Raw genomic sequence first — 21,246 nt, 5'->3', positions numbered from 1 at the left:
GAAAACTCGTACTGGCGATATGCTGTCTTACAATAATGTTCACCACTCACATCAAACAACGACACAAGCGCCACCGCTAACATGAGTGGTAGGAAAAGTGACGAGGGTAGGCCAGTTATATACTGTGCTACATGGCAACTCTGCATGCCCAGGCAATGTATAAAGTAGCAATCATTTAATGCATGACGTTTAATTTTAGGCATTCTATACATTTCCCAGGCATTCTGTTGACCCTACTCTTCGTGTACAAGCGTGCGCAGCCATTTGAATCCCTTTGGCTTGGTATCTCATTTACTTCCATTCACTTGTAGACGTTAAAAACAGCTTGTTACACTGCTTGATGTTGCAAACTGATATTTTCTTATTTTATTACTCTGCTTTGTCTATACAGTCATGCACACACTTGTTTGTAGAGCAAGTAGTTTGACCATTTTTTTGCCGTTTATTATTCCTATTCATTTCTCCCATAGGAAACTGAATCAGAAGCTGTAAAACAATCGCAAAAATGACCGCACCTCCTCATTTTAGAATAAGGTCAATAGAATGCTGGATTTCACACATTGCCGGTAACATATACATCATCTTTGCTTCAAATCTAATCTGTGTAAAGTTGTATTTCTCCTCATAACTGGTTGGTGTGGTTCATAGATTATAATGGTGTAGTAAAGACTATTCTAAAACCAGCGGTTCAGAAATTGGCATAGAGAGACTGTTTCTAAATTATAAGAACTTATCCCCTGCAAATAAGAAGCTCTTATAATCTTTGGCATTTTGGCCGCTCTTAAAGTTTTTCACCTGTTTTTAAATATTGAGTTTTTTCCCATTTATTTTTCTCACAGAAGTTTTTGTAGAATCAGTGTAATCCATGAACCAAACCATTACAAATATTAATTTGAAGCATTTTATTGGCAAGTATGCATACAAATATTTAGATAGTTTTAGTGTGATATGATATCAGGAAGTTACTAATTAAAACCAATTACTATACATGCATATAAATGGGATTTTTTTTCTTTGAAACCCGACTAATGCACCCTATTCCCACTTACCACTGTTTTACACCAGTAACTAAGGTGTTTATCTGCATTCGCCACGGCAATTATCAGTTAGGGCTGCTGAAGAGAGGCATGTGTTGTGTTTGTTGTGTTTCTGTCAGATCCGCGTGGTGCTGCTAGATGATCCTCCGGCTCTCCTGCTCTTGTTTTGGTGTTGGGTTTCACATGTGTGGACAATCTGACTCACGGTTTGACTTTGGAATGAAATGCATCTGGTTAAAAGTCAACTCAACCTGTTGAATGAGTGTAATGCATGTCATCTAAACACAGCAGGAGAGATAATGTCCGATTGTGATTGTGTGTGTTTGCACGTCACTGACTGCGTGTCGTCTTGGGCCTGGATGTGCGTTCAGTTGTAAACCAGAGTGACAGGAGAGTTTATGAATGAACTCTAACAATGGGAGATGATGACAAACATCCGTTTCTGAGGTTTGTTTAGAGACCAACAAACTATTTGGACAATTGTGGCATATTTGAAAATTCTCCTCCATTAGATCAAATGTCATTTGTGCTCACTAGCTGCAGAAACATTTTCTCAACATCACTTTTCTTTATCAGCTTTGAAGTCTCAGCTGGCGTTTTGGTCATTTTATCAGATGAATGAATCAGTTCTTTTCAATTTCACACATCTAAGCAACGTATGAATATGTTTCACAATATGCATTCATTCAGACCCTTTTTGTTGCGCAGAGGATGTCTTTTTAATTATAGAAAATGATATTTATAAAATGTTTATAAATTAGATCTGTTTGTCCTTTCATGTAGTCAGAGAAGCAGATATGGCAATCAACTCAAAACTGATTGTTCAGAGTTAACCATTTTGACCTTATTCTTTAATAGGTCTGTGCGATTTGTCGAAAATATCGAATTGCTATATTTATTTCATGGTTTCCGCTACATTCATTCTTACATGGTGAGCACCACAGCAAAATTTATCCCGCCACGGCTACATTACAGCTTCTCATTCAAAACATTTTATTTTTTTAATAGCGGGTAATAATTGCACCAAAACGTATATAAAGGTAAGTGAAATATAACAGCGCAAACTTTTCTGTAACCGTAGTAGTGCTGTGCGTCATTTGTTTTACCCTTTAAGGTTACGTGCTGACTGACTGACTGACTGACAGATGCGTGATGCCAGCAAACATGACGTAAAGCCGTCTCACTTTACTTCAGGACGCATTAATATCACTCTCTGGGTCAATTAGAGACATTCATAAATATTCCTAGCAAATCTAATAAATGCTGGAGACATAAACACACTAAATCGCACTTCAGCAGCATTTATTTGAGAGCGCACAAGAAGATCTGCGATTTAGCAGCGTATATTTGAGGGCATGCAAGAAGTTTTGTGCACGAGCAGAGGAAATCGGCGTGCAAGCAAAGAGATCTGCATGCTGTAGGCTATTACATAAATGCGATCTCGACTTCTAATACTGCGCTCACGACATTTGTCATTGAAATAACGCCACAGGTAGTTGGTAGATCTATGTAAAAAGAGGCCTGCGCCACAGCTGGATAAAATCCTAGAGGAAACACTGATTTATTTATTTATTTTTTGACAGATATTGCGATTTGATTAACAATTCAATTCAAGCTAATTTTAATTTAATTCAAGCTTCAGCTAAATATACTGTAAGCCGTGGCAACAATTCTGCAATAGGACTTAAAATATACTTGTTTTTGTTCGGTGTCTGCGATTTTGAAACCGAAATATTGCCATATTACAAATGCTGTTTTTCTTTGATATTAATTTGCCTATTAATGCTTCTGAAATAGCAGACGGCATAATTTCACTTGTCAGCGCTTTCCTGTTAGTTTTTTTTTAAATTGTGGGCGGAGTTCAGTTGTGCAATTCTGATTGGGCATAATGAAAGTGTGCTCACTTAATTGGTTAGTTATAAAGCCTCGGTCAGATCACTCGATTTCGGCACGATTTCCTTGACGTAGGGCAGGGGTGGCCAACCCTGTTCCTGGAGAGCCACCTACCTGCAGATTTCAGTTGCTACCCATATCGAACACACCTGAACCAATTAGTTAGGACCTGAAACCACGTGATAATTACAGGCAGGTGTGTTTGATATGGGTTGCAACTGAAATCTGCAGGAAGGTAGCTCTCCAGGAACAGGGTTGGCCAACCCTGACGTAGGGTGTTGTGGGGAGTCATTAATGACAAATGTACATAATGACACAAGATTCAATCATTTCTTCTTGTGTAGTGTGAAATAGTTCACAACAACCGATACCATATCTGCGATGTCTCGCGATACTATCGCAGAAAGTCTAGCATGTTTAATTTTCTAAAGCATAGTGGACTGGTTTTGAAGCACTTCACCTCAGATGTTATTCGTTATTCTTGTTTATATGTATACATATATTTATATTTTTTTTATTGCAGCCTCTTGCGATTTAACTAATTTTAACGTTTCAAATTGCGATTCAATTTCGATTAATTTCACAACCCTATTCTTTAATGTGGAAGTGCGCTTATTTTTGTGATTTTGTTTTGTGTTTTAGAACTTCTGATTCAGTCACCTATGGGAAAAATGACTAGGAATAATAAACGGCAGCAAACGAACCCTACTTGCTCTACAAACAAAAAAGTAGATTAATGTAATAAGAAAATATCAGTCTGCAACATCGAGCAGAATAATGATCTAAAAATGATCTGAAAATCAATGGAGGTGAATGAGACCTTCACATATGCGCATAAACGAGTAGGATAAACTTTTTATTCAATAAAAATAAATGCACATATGCTACTATGGAAACACTTTTATTTTAAAAATTTCAGTATGCGCGTTCAAATCCAGTCGCGATTTTGTTATAAGAGATCTGAAAAATGTGTGTGAATGGGCAAACCAGCAGACTGAGCACATTGTAGAAGATCTGAAATGTTGTTTTGGTTGTTTTAATTACCTCCAGAATTCTCAAGAGCTCTATGTCTCACTCCTTTAAATGCCACCACACATTCATTGCATGTTGTCATTGTCTTCTTAGGCGCAAGTCATCTATTAAGTAAAGAAAAGATTCACGCAGCTTCTCCTACCACAGCAAATTCTGTTTTTAATTTTGAGATTTGGCACCTGTTAATTAGGAAGTAACGATTTTGTTCGTTTAGTCTGATTGGATGGAAACGGTGCTTTATTTGCACGTCTTTTATGCGAAATTCCAGTTTTGCACATAAATTTAATTGGCATCTTTGGAAGGAAACATAGCTAATGGCCGCTGCTTTTCTTCTAAATATCTTCTATTGTGTTGAACTCAGGTTTGGAACTGTTAGGGGATGATGATGATGTGTGTGTGTGTGTGTGTGTGTGTGTGTGTGTGTGTGTTTAAAACAAATCTCGTGTAATTGCTCAATTAATTTAGTTGTCTGTTGGTTTCCAAATTAATTCTGGTTTGTCGAGGTGAATGAGTCTGGTCAAGTCAGCTTGTTGTGCTGCAGAAGTGTTGAACATGTCAGTTGACGCTAATCCACAGTTGAGTAAAATATAAAAGGTGTGTGAACATGACAATGAATGAGGCCGAGCTAGAGGTGGTGACAGAATTATACCTGTCTGGTTGAGTCTTAAGTAAAGCACTAAACATATTGTTTGCTTTTTTTTTTTTGTCCTGACATAAAGAACCAAGTAAATTTTTACTAGTAAGTTCAAGGAATTGTACGAGTCATCACTTTCCCTCGCAACAACTGAAACCATGACACTAATAATTAGCTATAAGGAAGGTAAACGTTTATTAACAGACTGAAATTATCTTTTTCTTTTAAAAGAAACATTCCACCTTTTCTGAAAATTGCTAATTTTACAAATCTTCTAAAGTTAAACATTGACTATTTTGGAAACAATTGAGCTGATTTATTTTTCTGGCATGGTTGATATTAGCATAGCTTAACGTAATTTATCGAATCGAAGTGGACCATTAGATTTTATTTTAAAGAAACACTGCACCTTTTTTGAAAAAGGCTCATTTTACAAGTCTCCTGAAGTTGAACAGTTGACTTGAACTACCTTTAAAACCATTCAGTCGATGTCTTGTTCTGTAATGTAATGTAATTTTTGCGAATTTTTGACGAAACATTCTTTTGACTATCACATTGTGAAATTTGGTATATTTAAGAAAAGCAAAGAATTTTCATTTTTGTGCAATAATATGCTGATTGCAGCAAAGTTTTAAATGCACAAATGTAGTTTTGTTAAAGTTTCCCCCTGTTTCAAAGCATTTGAAGCAAAATGGCTTCATAAAACAGTGCCCAATAATTTAAGGTTTTATTTATGTTCATATTATTATTTTGCTTATTATATGCTGCTTTGATATAATGTTATCTATGTTTAGAAAAAGAAGTTGAAAATGCCTGTTTGTTAATTGAAGGTAAATAAAGAGAGAAAAAAAATTCTTGTTCTGGCGGGTTTGCTATTAGCTTAACATAATGCATTGAATCAAATTTGACCATTAGCATTTCAGTAAAAAAAAAGAGTTTTGACAATTGTTCTATTTAAGACTGACAAAAAATGAAAAGTTGTTATTATTATTATTTTGACTTTTGGCAGGTGGTACGTAGGCATGGGATGATAACATGTTTAAAGGTTTACTGCGGTTTTGGGAAAAGTCAAGGTTTTAAAACTGCTAGAATTTTCAGTTATATCGTTTCTATGGTATATGTAAGTTCATACATATTTTTTTTCATGTTAAAAAATGATACATTGAATCCGTGATATCTTTATCCAAGGCTATCAGAACGTCAGAATGTTATAGACCTTTTTCATGGCTGCTGCATGGAGGGCGCCATAGCGACCAGCGACTTCTGGTAGAATGCTAAAAACTTCCGTTTACAGTGTGTACAACTGGTAATTTGCGCTCCGAAAGTGGGTTTCAATAACGTTTTTAATGGATAACAGAGTGTTTTTGTGACACACAACTTAGAAATGTGTCTGTTAAAGTTGTTATAATCTGTAACGTGGTTCAAGCGCGTCAGAAATACGAGAAAAACGTTCTCCTAGTTCACGTGTCTGCCGTCAGAAATACAGTGTGTTTGTGCGCTGTTTGTCAGCTGTTACCTCAGCGGCTCTTTAACACATGCACACACACAGACAGAGAGAGAGAGAGCAAACCAGAGTACTGGCATGAAACTTAACAGGTGAAAGTCGTGCAATTTACAAAAATGAGCAATAAAAGTCTGTTATTGATCCTCTGCTGGCTGATTTGCTGTTCATTCTAATCGCGAGCCGTTTGTGTTTTATTTCATGTGTTGTTTTTACCACGGTTTGTGTTTTTCTGTCATGTCAAAATGACACTAGCCTATATTTTCACTTTGTCACAGTTATTAAATCAGTGTGTGAGTGGCACAGTACAGGCTACGTGTGTGTGTCAAACATTTTGGTGAATTACATTAGTTTGGGCTGGTTATATATCTGAAATAAAGAGAAAATGTTGACTTTAGCGATGACGAGGCTTCATTTAAACTGCAGAAGATGCTGTCTGACAACGAGGGGAAAACGCCTCACAGCAGCTGTTTTCCATCCTATTAGATCGCATTTCTTTAAATGATCAGTCCAGGAGATGGTGCTGATGGACAACAGTATTAGTTCAAAGAGGATAAAAGCAGGTAAAATAGATTAAAACTATCGTTTCAAAGCTGTCCAAATGTGACTTTACACGCATCAGCTGCCGACCGGAAGTTCTTCGCATTCTCCTTGCGCATACACGCAAAGCATAATGGGTAATTTTGCGTTCCTAGAAAAAGGTCTATACCAACCTATGCATAGCGGCATTATGGCTCAGTGGTTAGCTAATTATTAGTGTCATGATTTCAATTGTTGCAAGTGAAGATGATGACTTGCTCCATTTCTTGAGTTTGCTCTTGAACATTACACTTAACTCTAAGGTGCATGTTTTGCATTTAACAGTGTGTAAGGTGGTTGTCCGTTGGCGTTTTAGTGAAACGAAACAGAATCAGTCCCAGAGGTGCTTCAGGAATGAGAACTCACTATGCAGATTGACCTTCAGGACAGTAAGAGTGACACCTGAGATGGACAGAAAAAATACTGAATGATTCCTCTGTTCACCTACAGTCAGTTGACCTGAATACAAGTCACGTCTCCAAAACGATGGTTGCAAATACCCAGCCTTGCCATACAGATTGCAGCAGAAAGCTCTATGTTTTAGAAATAGTTTGAAACTGCACAAAACTAACAGACTTAATTTGCATAAGAGGTCAAACACTTTGCATTTACTTGAGTAATTCTACATTGCGTCATTTGGGCAGATCACGAGACCGCCATACTGTTGAGTCACTGAAAAGGCCAGTCAGATTGAAGACGGACCCCTCAGCTGTAGTAAACATGAGCGTTTGCCTGTTAGAGATATGTTTTATCAGTAGTTTCCAGACGGCTTCAGTGTGTCCTCGACTGGAACCATGTGTTTGAATGTTTTTGGGTTGGAACGCTGTTGCCCTCTGGCCATGTACCAAATAAACTCACTCCATATGACTCTCAGGAGACACACGGGGTCACTGAAGTCGTCCCATCCATGACACGGTTTACTCATGCTCTGTTTATTGTATGACAGCTTGGGTTTGTTATCTTCTGCAGAACGGTATCTTCTCAATCTTTATGCATTTTTAGCTAGCAGAGCTTCAGCGATACCTTTCATCGGAAGACTGGTAAAAAGCAAAAATCTAGTGTTGTTAGTTGATGCACTTCCAGAGAAGAGGAATCAGATGTTTAGAATTGTTTCTCGTTTGTATTTTTAGATCTACTGGGGTGTTTTGCTTTTTCTTTCAAGCAAACCTCAATGTATTTTTGAAGTCAAAGGTTTTGTTGCAGTTATAGCTCTTGTCTGTAGTAGGACTGCAATATATTGAAAAAATTAGGACATTGCAATATTTAGTTTTTCTGCAATATACAATTGAAACTAGAAGTTTACATACACTCTAAAACAGGAATCAAAACCTTTTTTTTTTTTTTTTCAAATGTCTGATGGTAAATCATACTAAACGTTTACTATTTTAGGTCTTTTAGGATTACCTAAATGATTTACATTTGCTAAATGCAAGAATAATGAGAGAATTTTTTTTTTTTTTGATAATTTTTATTCATTTCTAGACAGTCTAAAGTTTACATACATTTCCTTGGTACTTTTTCAGCTTTGCTTTTGAACTGTATAACTTTGGTCAAATGTTTTGGGTATCCTACCACTTGCTTCTCACAATAGTTTGAAGGAATTTTGGCCCATTCCTCCTGACAGAATTGTTGTAACTGAGTCAGATTTGTTGGCTGTCTTGATCTCACAAGCTTTTTCAACTCTGCCCACAAATTTTCTATAGGATTGAGGTCAGGGCTTTGTGATGGCCACACCAAAACATTCACTCTGTTGTCCTTAAAGCACATTTTACCTAATTTGGCAGTATGCTTAGGGTCATGGTCTGTTTGGAAGACCCATTTGTGGCCAAGTTTTAATTTCCTGGCTGATGTCTTGAGATGTTGCTTCAGTATTTCTACACAATGTTTTTTCTTCATGATGTAATGATGAAGATTAAAAATAATAATACTATTCATTTTATTCAATAATGTAAGTAAAACATGTAATTGGTCTACAATAATGCGGAACGAGCTAAATAACGTCTTTAAAATCGTCATACGTCTCAGCTCTTGGCGAGATCTTTGCCCATCATCTATCGGCACAACCCTAATACAAATGAAATAAACGGTACTTTATAATTTTCTTGCAAAGTCTTAATATTATTCAGCTACAGAATTTAAATTAGCAAATGTAAAATATCACTGTATAGTCTTACTCATATTAATAATTCTATAAATTTAACTAGGGCAGCACGATATTGGAAAAAAATGATTTTCCCCTGTAGCAAAGTAACAGACAGATGGACAGACGGACAGACAGATAGATAGATGGATGGATGAATGGATAGACAGATAAATGGACGTACAGATAGATGGATAGGCGAATAGACAGATGTATGGACAGATAGAAAGGTGGATGAATGGATGGATGGACGGACAGACGGACGGACTGATGAATAGATAGATAGATAGATAGATAGATAGATAGATAGAGGGATAGGCGGATAGATAGAGGGATATGCGGATAGATAGAGGGATATGCGGATAGATAGAGGGATAGGCGGATAGATAGAGGGATATGCGGATAGATAGATAGATAGATAGATAGATAGATAGATAGATAGATAGATAGATAGATAGATAGATAGATAGATAGATAGATAGATAGATAGATAGATAGATAGATAGATAGATGGACGTCCAGATAAATAGATGGATAGATGAATAGAGAGATGGATAGATAGAAAGATAGACAGATGGATGGATGGATAGATAGACAGATTGATGATCGTACAGATAGATAAATGAATAGGCGAATAGACAGATGGATAGACAGAATAGTGGACAGACGAATAAATAGACGGATGGGCGGACGGATAGAGAGATAGATGCACATACCAATAGATAGATGAATAGACAGATGGATGGATGTATAGACAGATGGATGGATGGATGGATGGATGGATAGATGGATGGACGGATTGACGGATAGACAGATAGATAAAACTGAAGGGCAGTTGGTGGCTCGATGCAGATGCGTATGTAGAATTTGCCATGTGTATGTGTCTCCGCTACTGATTGTAATTGAAGTAAATCCACACTTTGCTGAAAAAAACATTAGCAAACTCTTGGTCAACAACAGCACTAGCATGTTCTCCACCATTGTTGTGTGTTTGTAATTATGCCTTTATTTACATCTCCATAAACACCACAACTATACACATGCATGACATCATTGTTTTCAAAGACTTGCGAGTATTTACAATGACATGCCATCGTTGACATTTTTAAAAACATCCGCTTTTTTAAAACCCTTTTTCGTCATGTAAACCAATGAGAAAAATGCATTAACAGTTTCCCTTCTTTTGGCTGTAAACATCATCTAAACAGCCCCTTAGAGTCAATTAAGCCTGAAATATTCACCAATAAAGTGTGATGACGAATGGCTGTGTGCATTCATTGTGGCCTGTTTTCAGAAAGCTCGACCCAACCACATGCTTCAGTGACTTGATTTTACCCTACAAGCATGCATGAATTGTACAGAGTACCATCAGCACCACCACTGGTATATTTATACTAAAGTGTGAAAAGTAGTATTGTCAGAGATGTTATGCAATGTTAAAAATGAAGAGTGATGGCTTGAAAAACTGCGGTCTCATATATATTTTTCTTGCTTCTCCACAGGTGTCAGTGTCATAACACTGAGTGACGCCAGCTGCGTTGGTTCATCCAAAATAAACCTTACCTTATTGCTTTTGAGAGTTTGGTAAGATCTAAGCTCAAGAACTGAATTAATGTTTTATTTTGCCCTTTGATGGTGTTTGATCGTCAACATTTAGGTAGTTGCAGAGAATATTTCAAAGTGTAATTATGAGATTATAAAACAACATTTTTCATTAGAAACATCTTGGTTTATAATTAATATATTTATAATTAATACTTACAATTAATTCCACCCTTTCATGAATACAAGCGCCTTTCATTTGAATGGTTAAATTAAAATGTATTTTTGATAAAAGTATGTTGAATTGATCTTACAAGACTAACACATGGATTTCTACAAAAAGCTGAAGATCGTACTCGGGACAGTTGTAATATTTAAACCTTTTATTTGACTGTCCTGCTTTTAATGTTTGTCAAAGGCTTTTTCCCCCTTTTTTATGAAGTGAACCCACTTAAACAATTGTTTAGTAAAATTTAGCAATAGGAGGTTTTAGATTTTTTTATCCCTTGTTAATGTAAAAAGTTGTGTGTACTAAAATTTGTGTTTGTCCTTTTAAATGTTTTAATTGTTTTTATTATATTTGTATTATTCAAAATGTTTTTTGCATGAAGATAGCCAATGAAGCCAACAATGCATTAACTAAAAAATACAGTTCGAAAAAAGCATGTCTAATTATTTTATCTTTGTCTAAATCAGGGGTGGCAAATGTACGGACCAAAAACGTGTTTAATTCGGCCCGTGAGAGGATTCTTTAAAGTGTAAAAAGGAGATGCAATATAAATTAATAAATAAAAGAAACTGCCGTTCCAATTGCAACCCAGGCTCATTGTGGAAACTTAGCCCCACAGAGGTTTCTGGAGGCTGCAAAATATGTCCCGGGGGGTACGTATTTGTGCTGTTTTTGTTTTTCACGAATCCGCGAGAGGCCGCTGCGCCGTGCTTTTTCACGTCTCGAATGCTTCTCGGGAGCGCGCACCATTCGCACCGCCGGAGGTCGCTGTGGAGCGACCATCTGTCCAACTGAATGACTGAACGATTGACCGGGCGGCCGGCCAATCGCCCTCCTCCTCCTTCTTCCCTAAACCCAAGCGACGATTTACAAAAGCCATCCAGAAAAAAAAAACAGAAGCTTTTTGACCGCGTTTTCGGATTTCGCCAAATTCTCGCCCCGTCACAAACTCGTTCGCTTTTATTTTTTGATTCTTTTTCATCTTACCTGATTTCTGGATACGCTCTTCACCGGACTCGAACCTGATCATCTCTGCGGCCGGCTCCTCCTCCTCCTCCTCCGGGCCTCCGCTCCATCGACGTTACGCTACGAGCTAAGCTGACAAACTGGTTGCGGCGGGAAAGCCCTCCACGCGGAGGTGAGTGAGCTGTGACAGCCGGCAAGCGCGAAGAAGAGGAGTGGCGTCACACCGCCCCGTAGCATTCGCTCAAAAAACTTAATGCGGCCATATGTACCAATATATATATACATATATATTTAGTTATTCACAATAGTGGGATGCTTCTTTATGTTTTTAAAGGATTTTTAGCCTTTCTGATATTTATATTAAACTTTTATTTCAGAAAGTAGGCCTTTGTGGCAATCAGAGCCCTATGTGACATTTGTTATTTAGCAAAATACAGTAATTTTTAAAAGTAAATTTGCATTAGTAACACTTTGTCACCATTTAATGTTACCAATGAATGCTATATTATTTTTACTTAAAGTCTGCATGAAAAGGAAGATGTGTATATGCATTTTTAAAATTTTGTGACTTGCATCCAAATGAAAAGGTTCTGAAATTACAAAATTTTGAATAATAGAAATAGTTATTATAAAATAAATATTATAATATAATAATAGAAATATTGATAAATGGATGAAGGCTGAGCAGAAATTAGACATATGCTGATAGCCCTATTCTAAGGTCTATGTGACCAGAAGTGAAGAAAAAAGTCGTTTTGAGATGGATGGAATGTTATGAAAAGAAGGTCAATGTGCTCCAGGATTGGTCAGCCCAGTCACCTGAATTGAACATTATTGAGCATATCTGGGGTAAGACTGAGGAGGAGGCATTGAAGATGAATCCAAAGAATCTTGATGAACTCTGTGAGTCCTACAAGAACTTTTTCTTTGCCATTCCAGATGACTTTAGAAATAAGTGATTTGAGTGATTGCAGAGATGTATGGATGCAGTCGTCCAAGCTCATGATGGAGTCAGACACAATATTCATTCTGTTTCCACTGCAGCATGACTTTATATTCTATACTGGACATTATCTCTGTTCAGTGACAAGACTTTTGTCTAAGCAAAGTCAGACCTTACTGTCCTAATTAAATCATTAAAAATCAAGGCATGATGTTGGCGCAATAGCCTAGTGGTTAGCGCGCCGACATATGGTGCAATAGCACGTCGGGGCGTCGCGAGTTCGAGTCCTGGCTTAACGACATTTCCCTAGCCTACCCCCTCTCTCTCCCACTTCGCTTTCTGTCTCAATACTGTCCTATCTAATAATAAAGGCAAAAAGGCCAAAAATAAATCTTAAAAAAAAAAAAAAAATCAAGGCATGATCATGTTTTATTGTGGTAAAATAAGCGTAATTTAGAGCCTTTCATATAAGCCACTTCTGATACCAAATGATAGACTAGAAGTCATCAGTCAGAGTTATTATGTGTTCCTAAAACTTGGATAGGCGACAAGACTTTTGTCAGGTAGTGTATATACAAATAAAATAAGTAATTTTTAAATTCATGCCAAATTTAATATGCCTGAATGGGAAGTAACAGCTGTTCCTAATTATTTCATCATTAAATGTTTCCTTTTTCTTCTTCCAGACTGAAGTCAGCAGGAGAGGTCGTACGAGTGGTAGAAGACACGAGTGTTGCACCCGCACTCCTTCACCGGGGCTATGGTAAATAAACAAACACCACCAACATCTCTTTTTCTCAGCGTGGGACTCCCAGGCACCACTTTAAATGCTGAATCGGAAACTGCTCATTGATTTCTCCAGCTTTTAATCAGCTGAAATGAACGCTGCTCAGACAGTGTCAGAGTGCCGTTCCGAATGCTGTCTCAGCGCAGATCAATGGCCTCTTTAGATAGACAGACAGAGAGGATGAATGGACACATGTGTGCTAGTGTCATCACTGTGTGCTGCTCGTTACAAAACACTTCCCACTCTAAATCTTCATTGGTTGAAATGCTTTTACAGATGTTGTAAAATGGCTGATAGAGAATGACATAAATTCTGTATTAATACACAAATTAATTATTTCCTTCATGACTATAAAGAGCCTGCATTTGGAATTATTGATATTGTTATTAATTGCACTGCTGTTTAAAAGCTTGCTGTTTTTTTTAAACTAAAAACAATATTATTTTACTTACCCATCTGGCAAATAATTGAACCTGTTTTAAGGAAAACACTATTATTTCTGGAATATTTTTTTTTTATTTTAAATACAAAAACAAGACAAAATTCTAAAAACCCCGGTCGGCTCACCTGAACTTTTCACAATTTCAACACGATGTCCTTGACTAATGCTGTGTTCACACCAGACGTGGAACACGCGGATAAATCGCGCTATTCGCGCGTAAAGAGCCACGTGAATATTTGAGTTTACTCGCTTCATACACGCGTCAAACCCTGCTTCATTCGCGTGTCAAATTCGCTTCAGAACAGACGCGGATTCGCGTGATGGGTAGGGCTTCTGTCTGCCCGAAGACTAGCTTCATAGCTAAATGGCTAACATGGATTTTATGAAGAAAATAACAGTGTTTATGTGATTTATGAAGACTGAAAAACAGCGTCGATACATTTAGGGTCGTGTCTGAGTCCACTAGATCCTTTCAGAGGTGCATCCAGCTCTGTGAGCTCATAAACTCCTCCAGAAACTTAACCTGGATGACGGAGGCTTTCAGCGGTGCTTCTGACTGAGCCAAACCGAGTTTGATGAACTGTTGTCGGTGAAGGCTGGAGGATTTCCCTCGGAACACCGACAACAGGTTCTACGTCACAATCACGCCCCCACAAGAGCAAGCTTCTGATTGGTTAACGCGGCGCGAATGTACTCTGAAGTTTAGATTTTCGAATTCGAGAGATTCGCGCGAAACGCTCATTAAGCGCGTCAAACGCGCAACACGCTCAATTTGCCCTGCGCCATTCGCGCAATTTGCGTCATTCGCGCCACGCCATTCGCGCGTATCACGCCTCACGATGTCTATTCGGGCGTTTGCATTGACTTAACATGTAAATCACTCGCGCTTGACGCGCGTTCCGCGTCTGGTATGAACGCAGCATTAGGGTGTCATGGGTATTCGTAAACGACAACTGGACATCGTCACACAAGATTCATTCGTTTCTTCCCGTGTAATGTGGCATAGTTCACGACAACCGATACCATGCTTGTGATGCTTCACAACACCATTCAGAAAGTTTAGCATGTTTAATTTTTTCCCCATTCTTCAAGACGAGGTCTGTCACGTGAGTGACACTGTGCAGTAGGAGCACATTATTTCTTGGTTATTTTAGCAGGTGCTTTCGTTTATTCGCGGGTCAGGTAATCTAAAAATAGGCTGCATAATTACTTATGGGTGGGTCGCAGGTGGACAAGATTAATCTTTGTTTATGTAAACTTTAACTACTTTTCTAAAATAATAAGTTGTTGCAAGCAATTTTATCTGACTGACTGACAGACCAGTCTCACGAGTTTCTGAGTTCTCTCATCCTTCCAACAGAGTTATTACTTCCGAGGTAATCTAGGATCATGTACAGTGCTGCGAATACATCGTAAAATCGTTTCCTGCTTATTCAAATTTGTCATTAATTGTAAAAAAAAAAAAAAAAAACTGTTTTCTGAAACAGTAAATATTTTACTTTAGTTTTATTTAGGTTAGATTATTATTTTATTTAACAAACTAGTTCGTGTTTGGGCGCTGAAGCATATAATGAACTTGATTTGAAGCACTTCACTGTAAATCTTATTTGTTCTTCTTGTTTATCTAGTAGATAACTGACCAACAAAAATACATTAAAATTAGGATACAAATTTTATCAAACAAAATTTGTTTCAAAAAAGATAATATACAAATGTTGTTTTGTTTGTGCCGTCCACTACTCAACTCTGCGGGTGGATGATTTGTTTTGCTCCATAGAAAATAACGTTTTAATTGATGCACCACTGTAATTGGTTTATCACAAACCTCTGTCATATATTTGCAATATAATAATTTTTGTTAATATTATATTATATAATATTATTATATAATATTTTGTTAATATAATTTGCAATATGAGCAACGCTCATCGTAGACGTCACAGGATGACTGACCGGGAAGGAACGTGTAGTCTGGCAGATTTGTTACCCATGACAAGACAAGAATTTATCAAGACAAAATTGCATAATCTTACATAGGGACTTTCGTAATCAACAATAAAAATTGTGTAATCTGACCAATATTATTATTAATTATTTACACTTATTTTTATACAATGTTTGAATAAACTTTTGAGCGACATTATAGCTATCGAATAATAATGTCTAACGCCACACTGCTCTTGCAGGAATTTTCTTAAAGCTTACGTCTCAAAAGGCTTTTTATAAACCTTTCATTTTGAGAGGATTGAACAGAGGCAGCCTTCACCGGGTTGTTCCTGTTTGAATCTGTATATGTGCGTGTCCAGTGAAGTGTATCTCATTTTTGTGTTTGCTGACTTGTCCGCAGACAGTTTAACAGATGCCCCTGGTCTATGTGTGAATGCTGATGGATGTGTTTGTTTACACAGTCCTAATGAGTTATGCACATTATTGTTTGTTTGCTATTCTGGCCTCCTGTGCCCTGTAATTCTCTGTCTGGTTGTGTGCCTGTGCCCACAATGAGCTGCCCCGGGCCCGGCCTCTCTAGTGTGTTTACTGAGCCGTGTCGATGGCCACTGTCAGCACTACACACACACATGATCATGCCGCTGATCCAGCAAACACACACACAATTGTTTTATCTGCGACTCTACTTTTTTTTATTGACTCTCGTTAACATTTTATATCAGTTAATTTGCATTACCCTCTTTTAATATTTGAATGGATAAACAGACAGAAAGGCATATGGAAAGATGGATCAACAGGTTGAATAACAGACAAATAGATTGAACAACATATAGATGGATGAATCAACAAACAGATGGACAGATGAACATATAGATGGATAGATAGTTAGGCACATAGATGGATGGATAGATAGATGAGCAGATGGATAGATAGATGGACCGATACATAGGTAGATGCTTAGATAGATAGAGGCTTTGATAGATGGATGGGTAGCTAGATGGAGCCAGATTGATGGGCGGATGGATGGATGGATTGACAGACAGAAGGAGAGAAGGATGGATAGACAAATAGATAGATGTATCAATCCGTCCATGGATGGATGGATAGACGGATAGATACTTAGATATATACTTAGATTGATACTTGGATAGATTGATAGTTAAATACTTGGATAGTTACTTTGATAGATGGACAGATAGATAAATATATATGGACAGATTAATGGAGATATGGAGAAACACAGAGAGATGGACGGACGGACGGACAGATGGATGTATGTACAGATAGATTCTTAGATTGATAGATAGATATTTTAATAGATGAACGGATAGATGGATAGAAGGATGGATAGACAAATGGATAGATATATGGATGGATGGATGGACAGACATGGACATCTACTTTAATAGATGAACAGATAGATGGATGGACAAATGGATAGATAGAAGGATAGACAGACAAATAGATAGATGTATGTATAGATGGAAGGAGAGACGAATGGATGGATAGATACTTAGATGCTTAGATTGATAGATTAATAGTTGGATAGATGGACAGAGAGATGGATGGATGGATGGACGGATAGATGGATAAAAGGATGGATAGGCAAATCGATAGATATATGGATGGATGGACGGAAGGATGGATTGACAAATAGATAAATGGACAAATAGATAGACGAATAGATAGACAGATTGACTGGAAGGACGGACAGATGAATGGATGAACGGACGGATGGATGGATGGATAGATAGATACTTTGATAGAAGGATAGACAGATGGATAAATGAATAGATGGATGAATTGACCAATAGATGAATGGGTGGATGGATAGATAGATAAATGGATGGATGGATGAATGGATGGATGGGTAGATGGATTCAGTCCCTCAATCACTGAATCGTTCATTAAATTTACACCGAAAATAACTGAAAATAACTGATTCATTTACAAACAAAGCTGCTCACTCTCTTTATTCGTGGATCATTAAATCATTGACTCAGATGAATAATTCAAAGCAGATTCATTTAGAATCTAATCACTCCAGTCTGGAGATGCGCAAACGTTTTGTTTACTCTCCTATTATTACCTAATTAGGGATATTATATAAGTATAAAAAACAAAAACCATACTGCATTTCAATCTTTTCCAGCAATTCCTAAAGACTTATATAGAAACTCTTAACTGCTTTTGGGCTCTTAAAACTCTTAACTGTATTTAAATAATTAATTCATTTTATTTATTGAAAAGTAAGTGACAAATTCAATTATTTCTGACTGATGGAATAATTAAAACATTAAAGCAACGATCACAATAAAATCGTAGACAATAAATATCACACTCCCCTATATGGGATGTGCAATTAGGATAAATGATGTATACACCACTAAAACTCAAATATAAATATAAATCCTATATTCTTTCTTTGAATGGGCAGCATTTTATGGCACAACCAGATCCCTCTGTCTTGAAGACTCCTGTTTTTGAGCTAGACAACATGGCGACTGAGCTGCCCTCTCTCACAGAGTCTCTCCTATTTGTGGAAACGGAGTCCAAACATTCTCTGCCAATCTAAAGTCTCAAGGCTGCTGCCGGCCGTAGCCTCTCATTCCGGCATACAGAAGTGAATAGAGTGACTTATGCACTCCGGTGCTCTGAGGCTGTGAGCAACTCCTGAAGCTCTCCGACCGACCGTGTTGAATGCAAGGCACAACAAATGGAATATAGACTGATACGTCTGCAGATCTGTTTCACAAAAGTGGTTATATTGGAATAATAGTCATGCCGCTATACAAAAAATGTAGAGACCTTCCGGAAAAATTCAGATTTTTCTGGATTTACTATTCGTAGTTGGGTTTTCGTAATTTTTTTTGTTAATTCTCTAAAATAACATTAATTAATTTATCCATTTTCCTTCGGCTTAGTCCCTCAATTATCAGGGGTCGCCACAGCAGAATGAACCAACTATGCCAGCATATGTTTTTTATGCAGCCGCAACCCAGTGCTGGGAAACACCCATACACTCTCACATTCACACATACTCATACTTTACGGCCAATTTAGATCATCCAATTTCCCTATAGCACATGTGTTTGGACTGTGGGTGAAACTGGAGCACCAGAGGAAACCCACGCCAACACGGGCAGAACACACAGAAATGCCAACTGACCCAGCTGATACTTGAACCAGTGACCTTCTTGCTGTGAGGTGACAGTGCTTACCACTGTGCCGCCTTTAAATAACAAACTTGTAAAAATAAATAACTGACTTTTCATCCAAATAAAAACTTTATATATATATATAAGGTTGGGCGATTAATTGAAATTCGAATGTCGACATTCAGAACCCATAATCAATCTAATTTTTCCAGGATGATTTTTCCAATTACTTTCCCTACCGCTTGTGGAGTCATGTGACCCCACTCTGTTAAAGGCTGAGGATGATTTATACTTCTGTGGCCACTTTGCAGCCACATCTGATCTCTGGTCAAGTTGGACGATGGACCCATTCTTGAGCCTTATTTTGCACTACACTGACCATGATTAGAAGTTGTGTCAGAGATGCCTTGAGATGGCATAGTTTTTACATTACATTAAAGTTATAATTTTCATTAAAATATTTGTTTACAGAAGAAAAAATTAAATAAGTAATCGTTCAGTGATCATAATCGAGTTAAAATGTTCAGTTAAGCAAGATTTTGATTTTAGGTAAAATTGCCCAGCCCTATATATATTTAATCTTGATTAACTGAACATTTCAACTTGATTATATACACTGTGGAAAAAAACCCCAGTAAAATTTACGATAAAAAACGGCAGCTGTGGTTGCCAGTACTTTACCGTTAAAAATACGATACAAACCGTAAAAGTAATTTCTAATTTTTACGGTAAACTACCGTATTTTATTCATTTATAGAGGTAATATGTGTGTATTTTGAATGACCAACATTTACACATCTTTTGTTACACAGTTAAACACGTTAGCACACCCATATGCAGGTGGTGATAAGGAAGTTACATAATGAACCAATGCTCATCACAATCAACTTTTCCCACAAGCAGAAAAAGAGTATCAGCATATAGAAGGTGCTCAGTGTCATTCACACAGCTACTAAACACCAGTATAGTAACACGCATAAAATTAAAGTCATGAAATAAACATTGTTTTTCAACAAGTTGTAACATAAATCTCTAATGTACATAACTGATGGGGAAACAACTAAAAAGATCCATAGTAATGTCAACAAAAAGCATTAAAAGTGATGTGCCATGCAGGGAATTCTGGGAAAGTCAATTTACATACCGTTAACCAGGTTACGTTAACTAGCATTTTTCAGTTTTTTACCGCTGAAATCACAACCATTTTTTACAGTGTACAGTTGAAGTCAGAATTATTAGTTCCCCTTTGAATTTTTTTCTGTTAATATTTTTTCTTCTGAAGAAAGTCTATTTGTTTTATTTCGGCTAGAATAGAAGCAGTTTAAAAAAAATTTAAAACCTTTTTAGGGACAATATTATATATATATATATATATATATATATATATATATATATATATATATATATATATATATATATATATATATATATATATATATATATAAATATATATATATATGTATATATGTATATATGTATATATATATAAATATATATATATATATATATATATATATATATATATGTATATATATATATATATATGTATATATATATGTATATATGTATATATATTTAAATATATATATATATATATATATATATATATATATATATATATATATATATATATATATATATATGTATATATGTATATATATATATATATATATGTATATATGTATATATACATGTATATATGTATATATATATATATGTATATATATATGTATATATGTGTATATATATATATATATATATATATATATATGTATATATGTATATATGTATATATATATATGTATATATGTATATATATATATGTATATATGTGTGTGTGTGTGTGTGTATATATATATATATATATATATATATATATATATATATATATATATATATATATATATATGTATATATGTATATATGTGTATATATATATGTATATATGTGTATATATATATTTACCCCAACCTGCCTAGTTAACCTAGTTAAACCTTTAAATGTCACTTTAAGCTGTATAGAAGTGTCTTGAAAAATATCTAGTCAACTATTATTTACTGTCATCATGACAAAGATAAAAATAAATCCGTTTTTAGAAACGAGTTATTAAAACTATTTTAGAAATGTGTTGAAAAAATCTCTATTAAACAGAAATTGGAGAAAAAAATAAACTGGGGGGCTAATAATTTTGACTTCAATTGTGTATAAATATTTAACACAAAGGCACCATGTTTTCAGACATGTTTTAATACATTTTAAGAAACTGCAAATCCAATGTTTTTAAAGTAATAATTAACCCGAAACTGAAAATACTGTCATCATTCTGTCAAATCTTGTCATCTCACCTGTTTACAAACCTGTTTGATTTTCCTTTTTTTCTGTTAAACACAAAATGAGGTTTTCTAAAGAAATCTGG

The 21,246-nt window shown here is 36.1% G+C and overlaps 1 protein-coding gene across 8 annotated transcripts in view; it reads left to right on the top strand.

The window, feature by feature from the left end:
- mtmr3 (myotubularin related protein 3) overlaps window positions 1-21,246 on the top strand; it is a 101,698-nt gene that overhangs the window by 5,582 nt on the left and 74,870 nt on the right. For 6 of the 8 annotated variants that reach the window (XM_087262985.1, XM_087262989.1, XM_087262986.1 and 3 more), the window contains 2 exon segments: window positions 10,319-10,400; window positions 13,183-13,259. In XM_087262985.1, the coding sequence (XP_087119111.1) occupies window positions 13,257-13,259 (3 nt within the window). In that variant the 5' untranslated portion in view covers window positions 10,319-10,400; window positions 13,183-13,256. 8 annotated transcript variants of the gene reach the window in all.

The sequence above is a fragment of the Danio rerio genome, chromosome 8, assembly GCF_052040795.2.
Source record: "Danio rerio strain M-AB ecotype USA chromosome 8, GRCz13ab, whole genome shotgun sequence".
NCBI classification, from domain to species: domain Eukaryota; kingdom Metazoa; phylum Chordata; class Actinopteri; order Cypriniformes; family Danionidae; genus Danio; species Danio rerio.
This window is presented reverse-complemented; position numbering and strand designations above follow the sequence as displayed.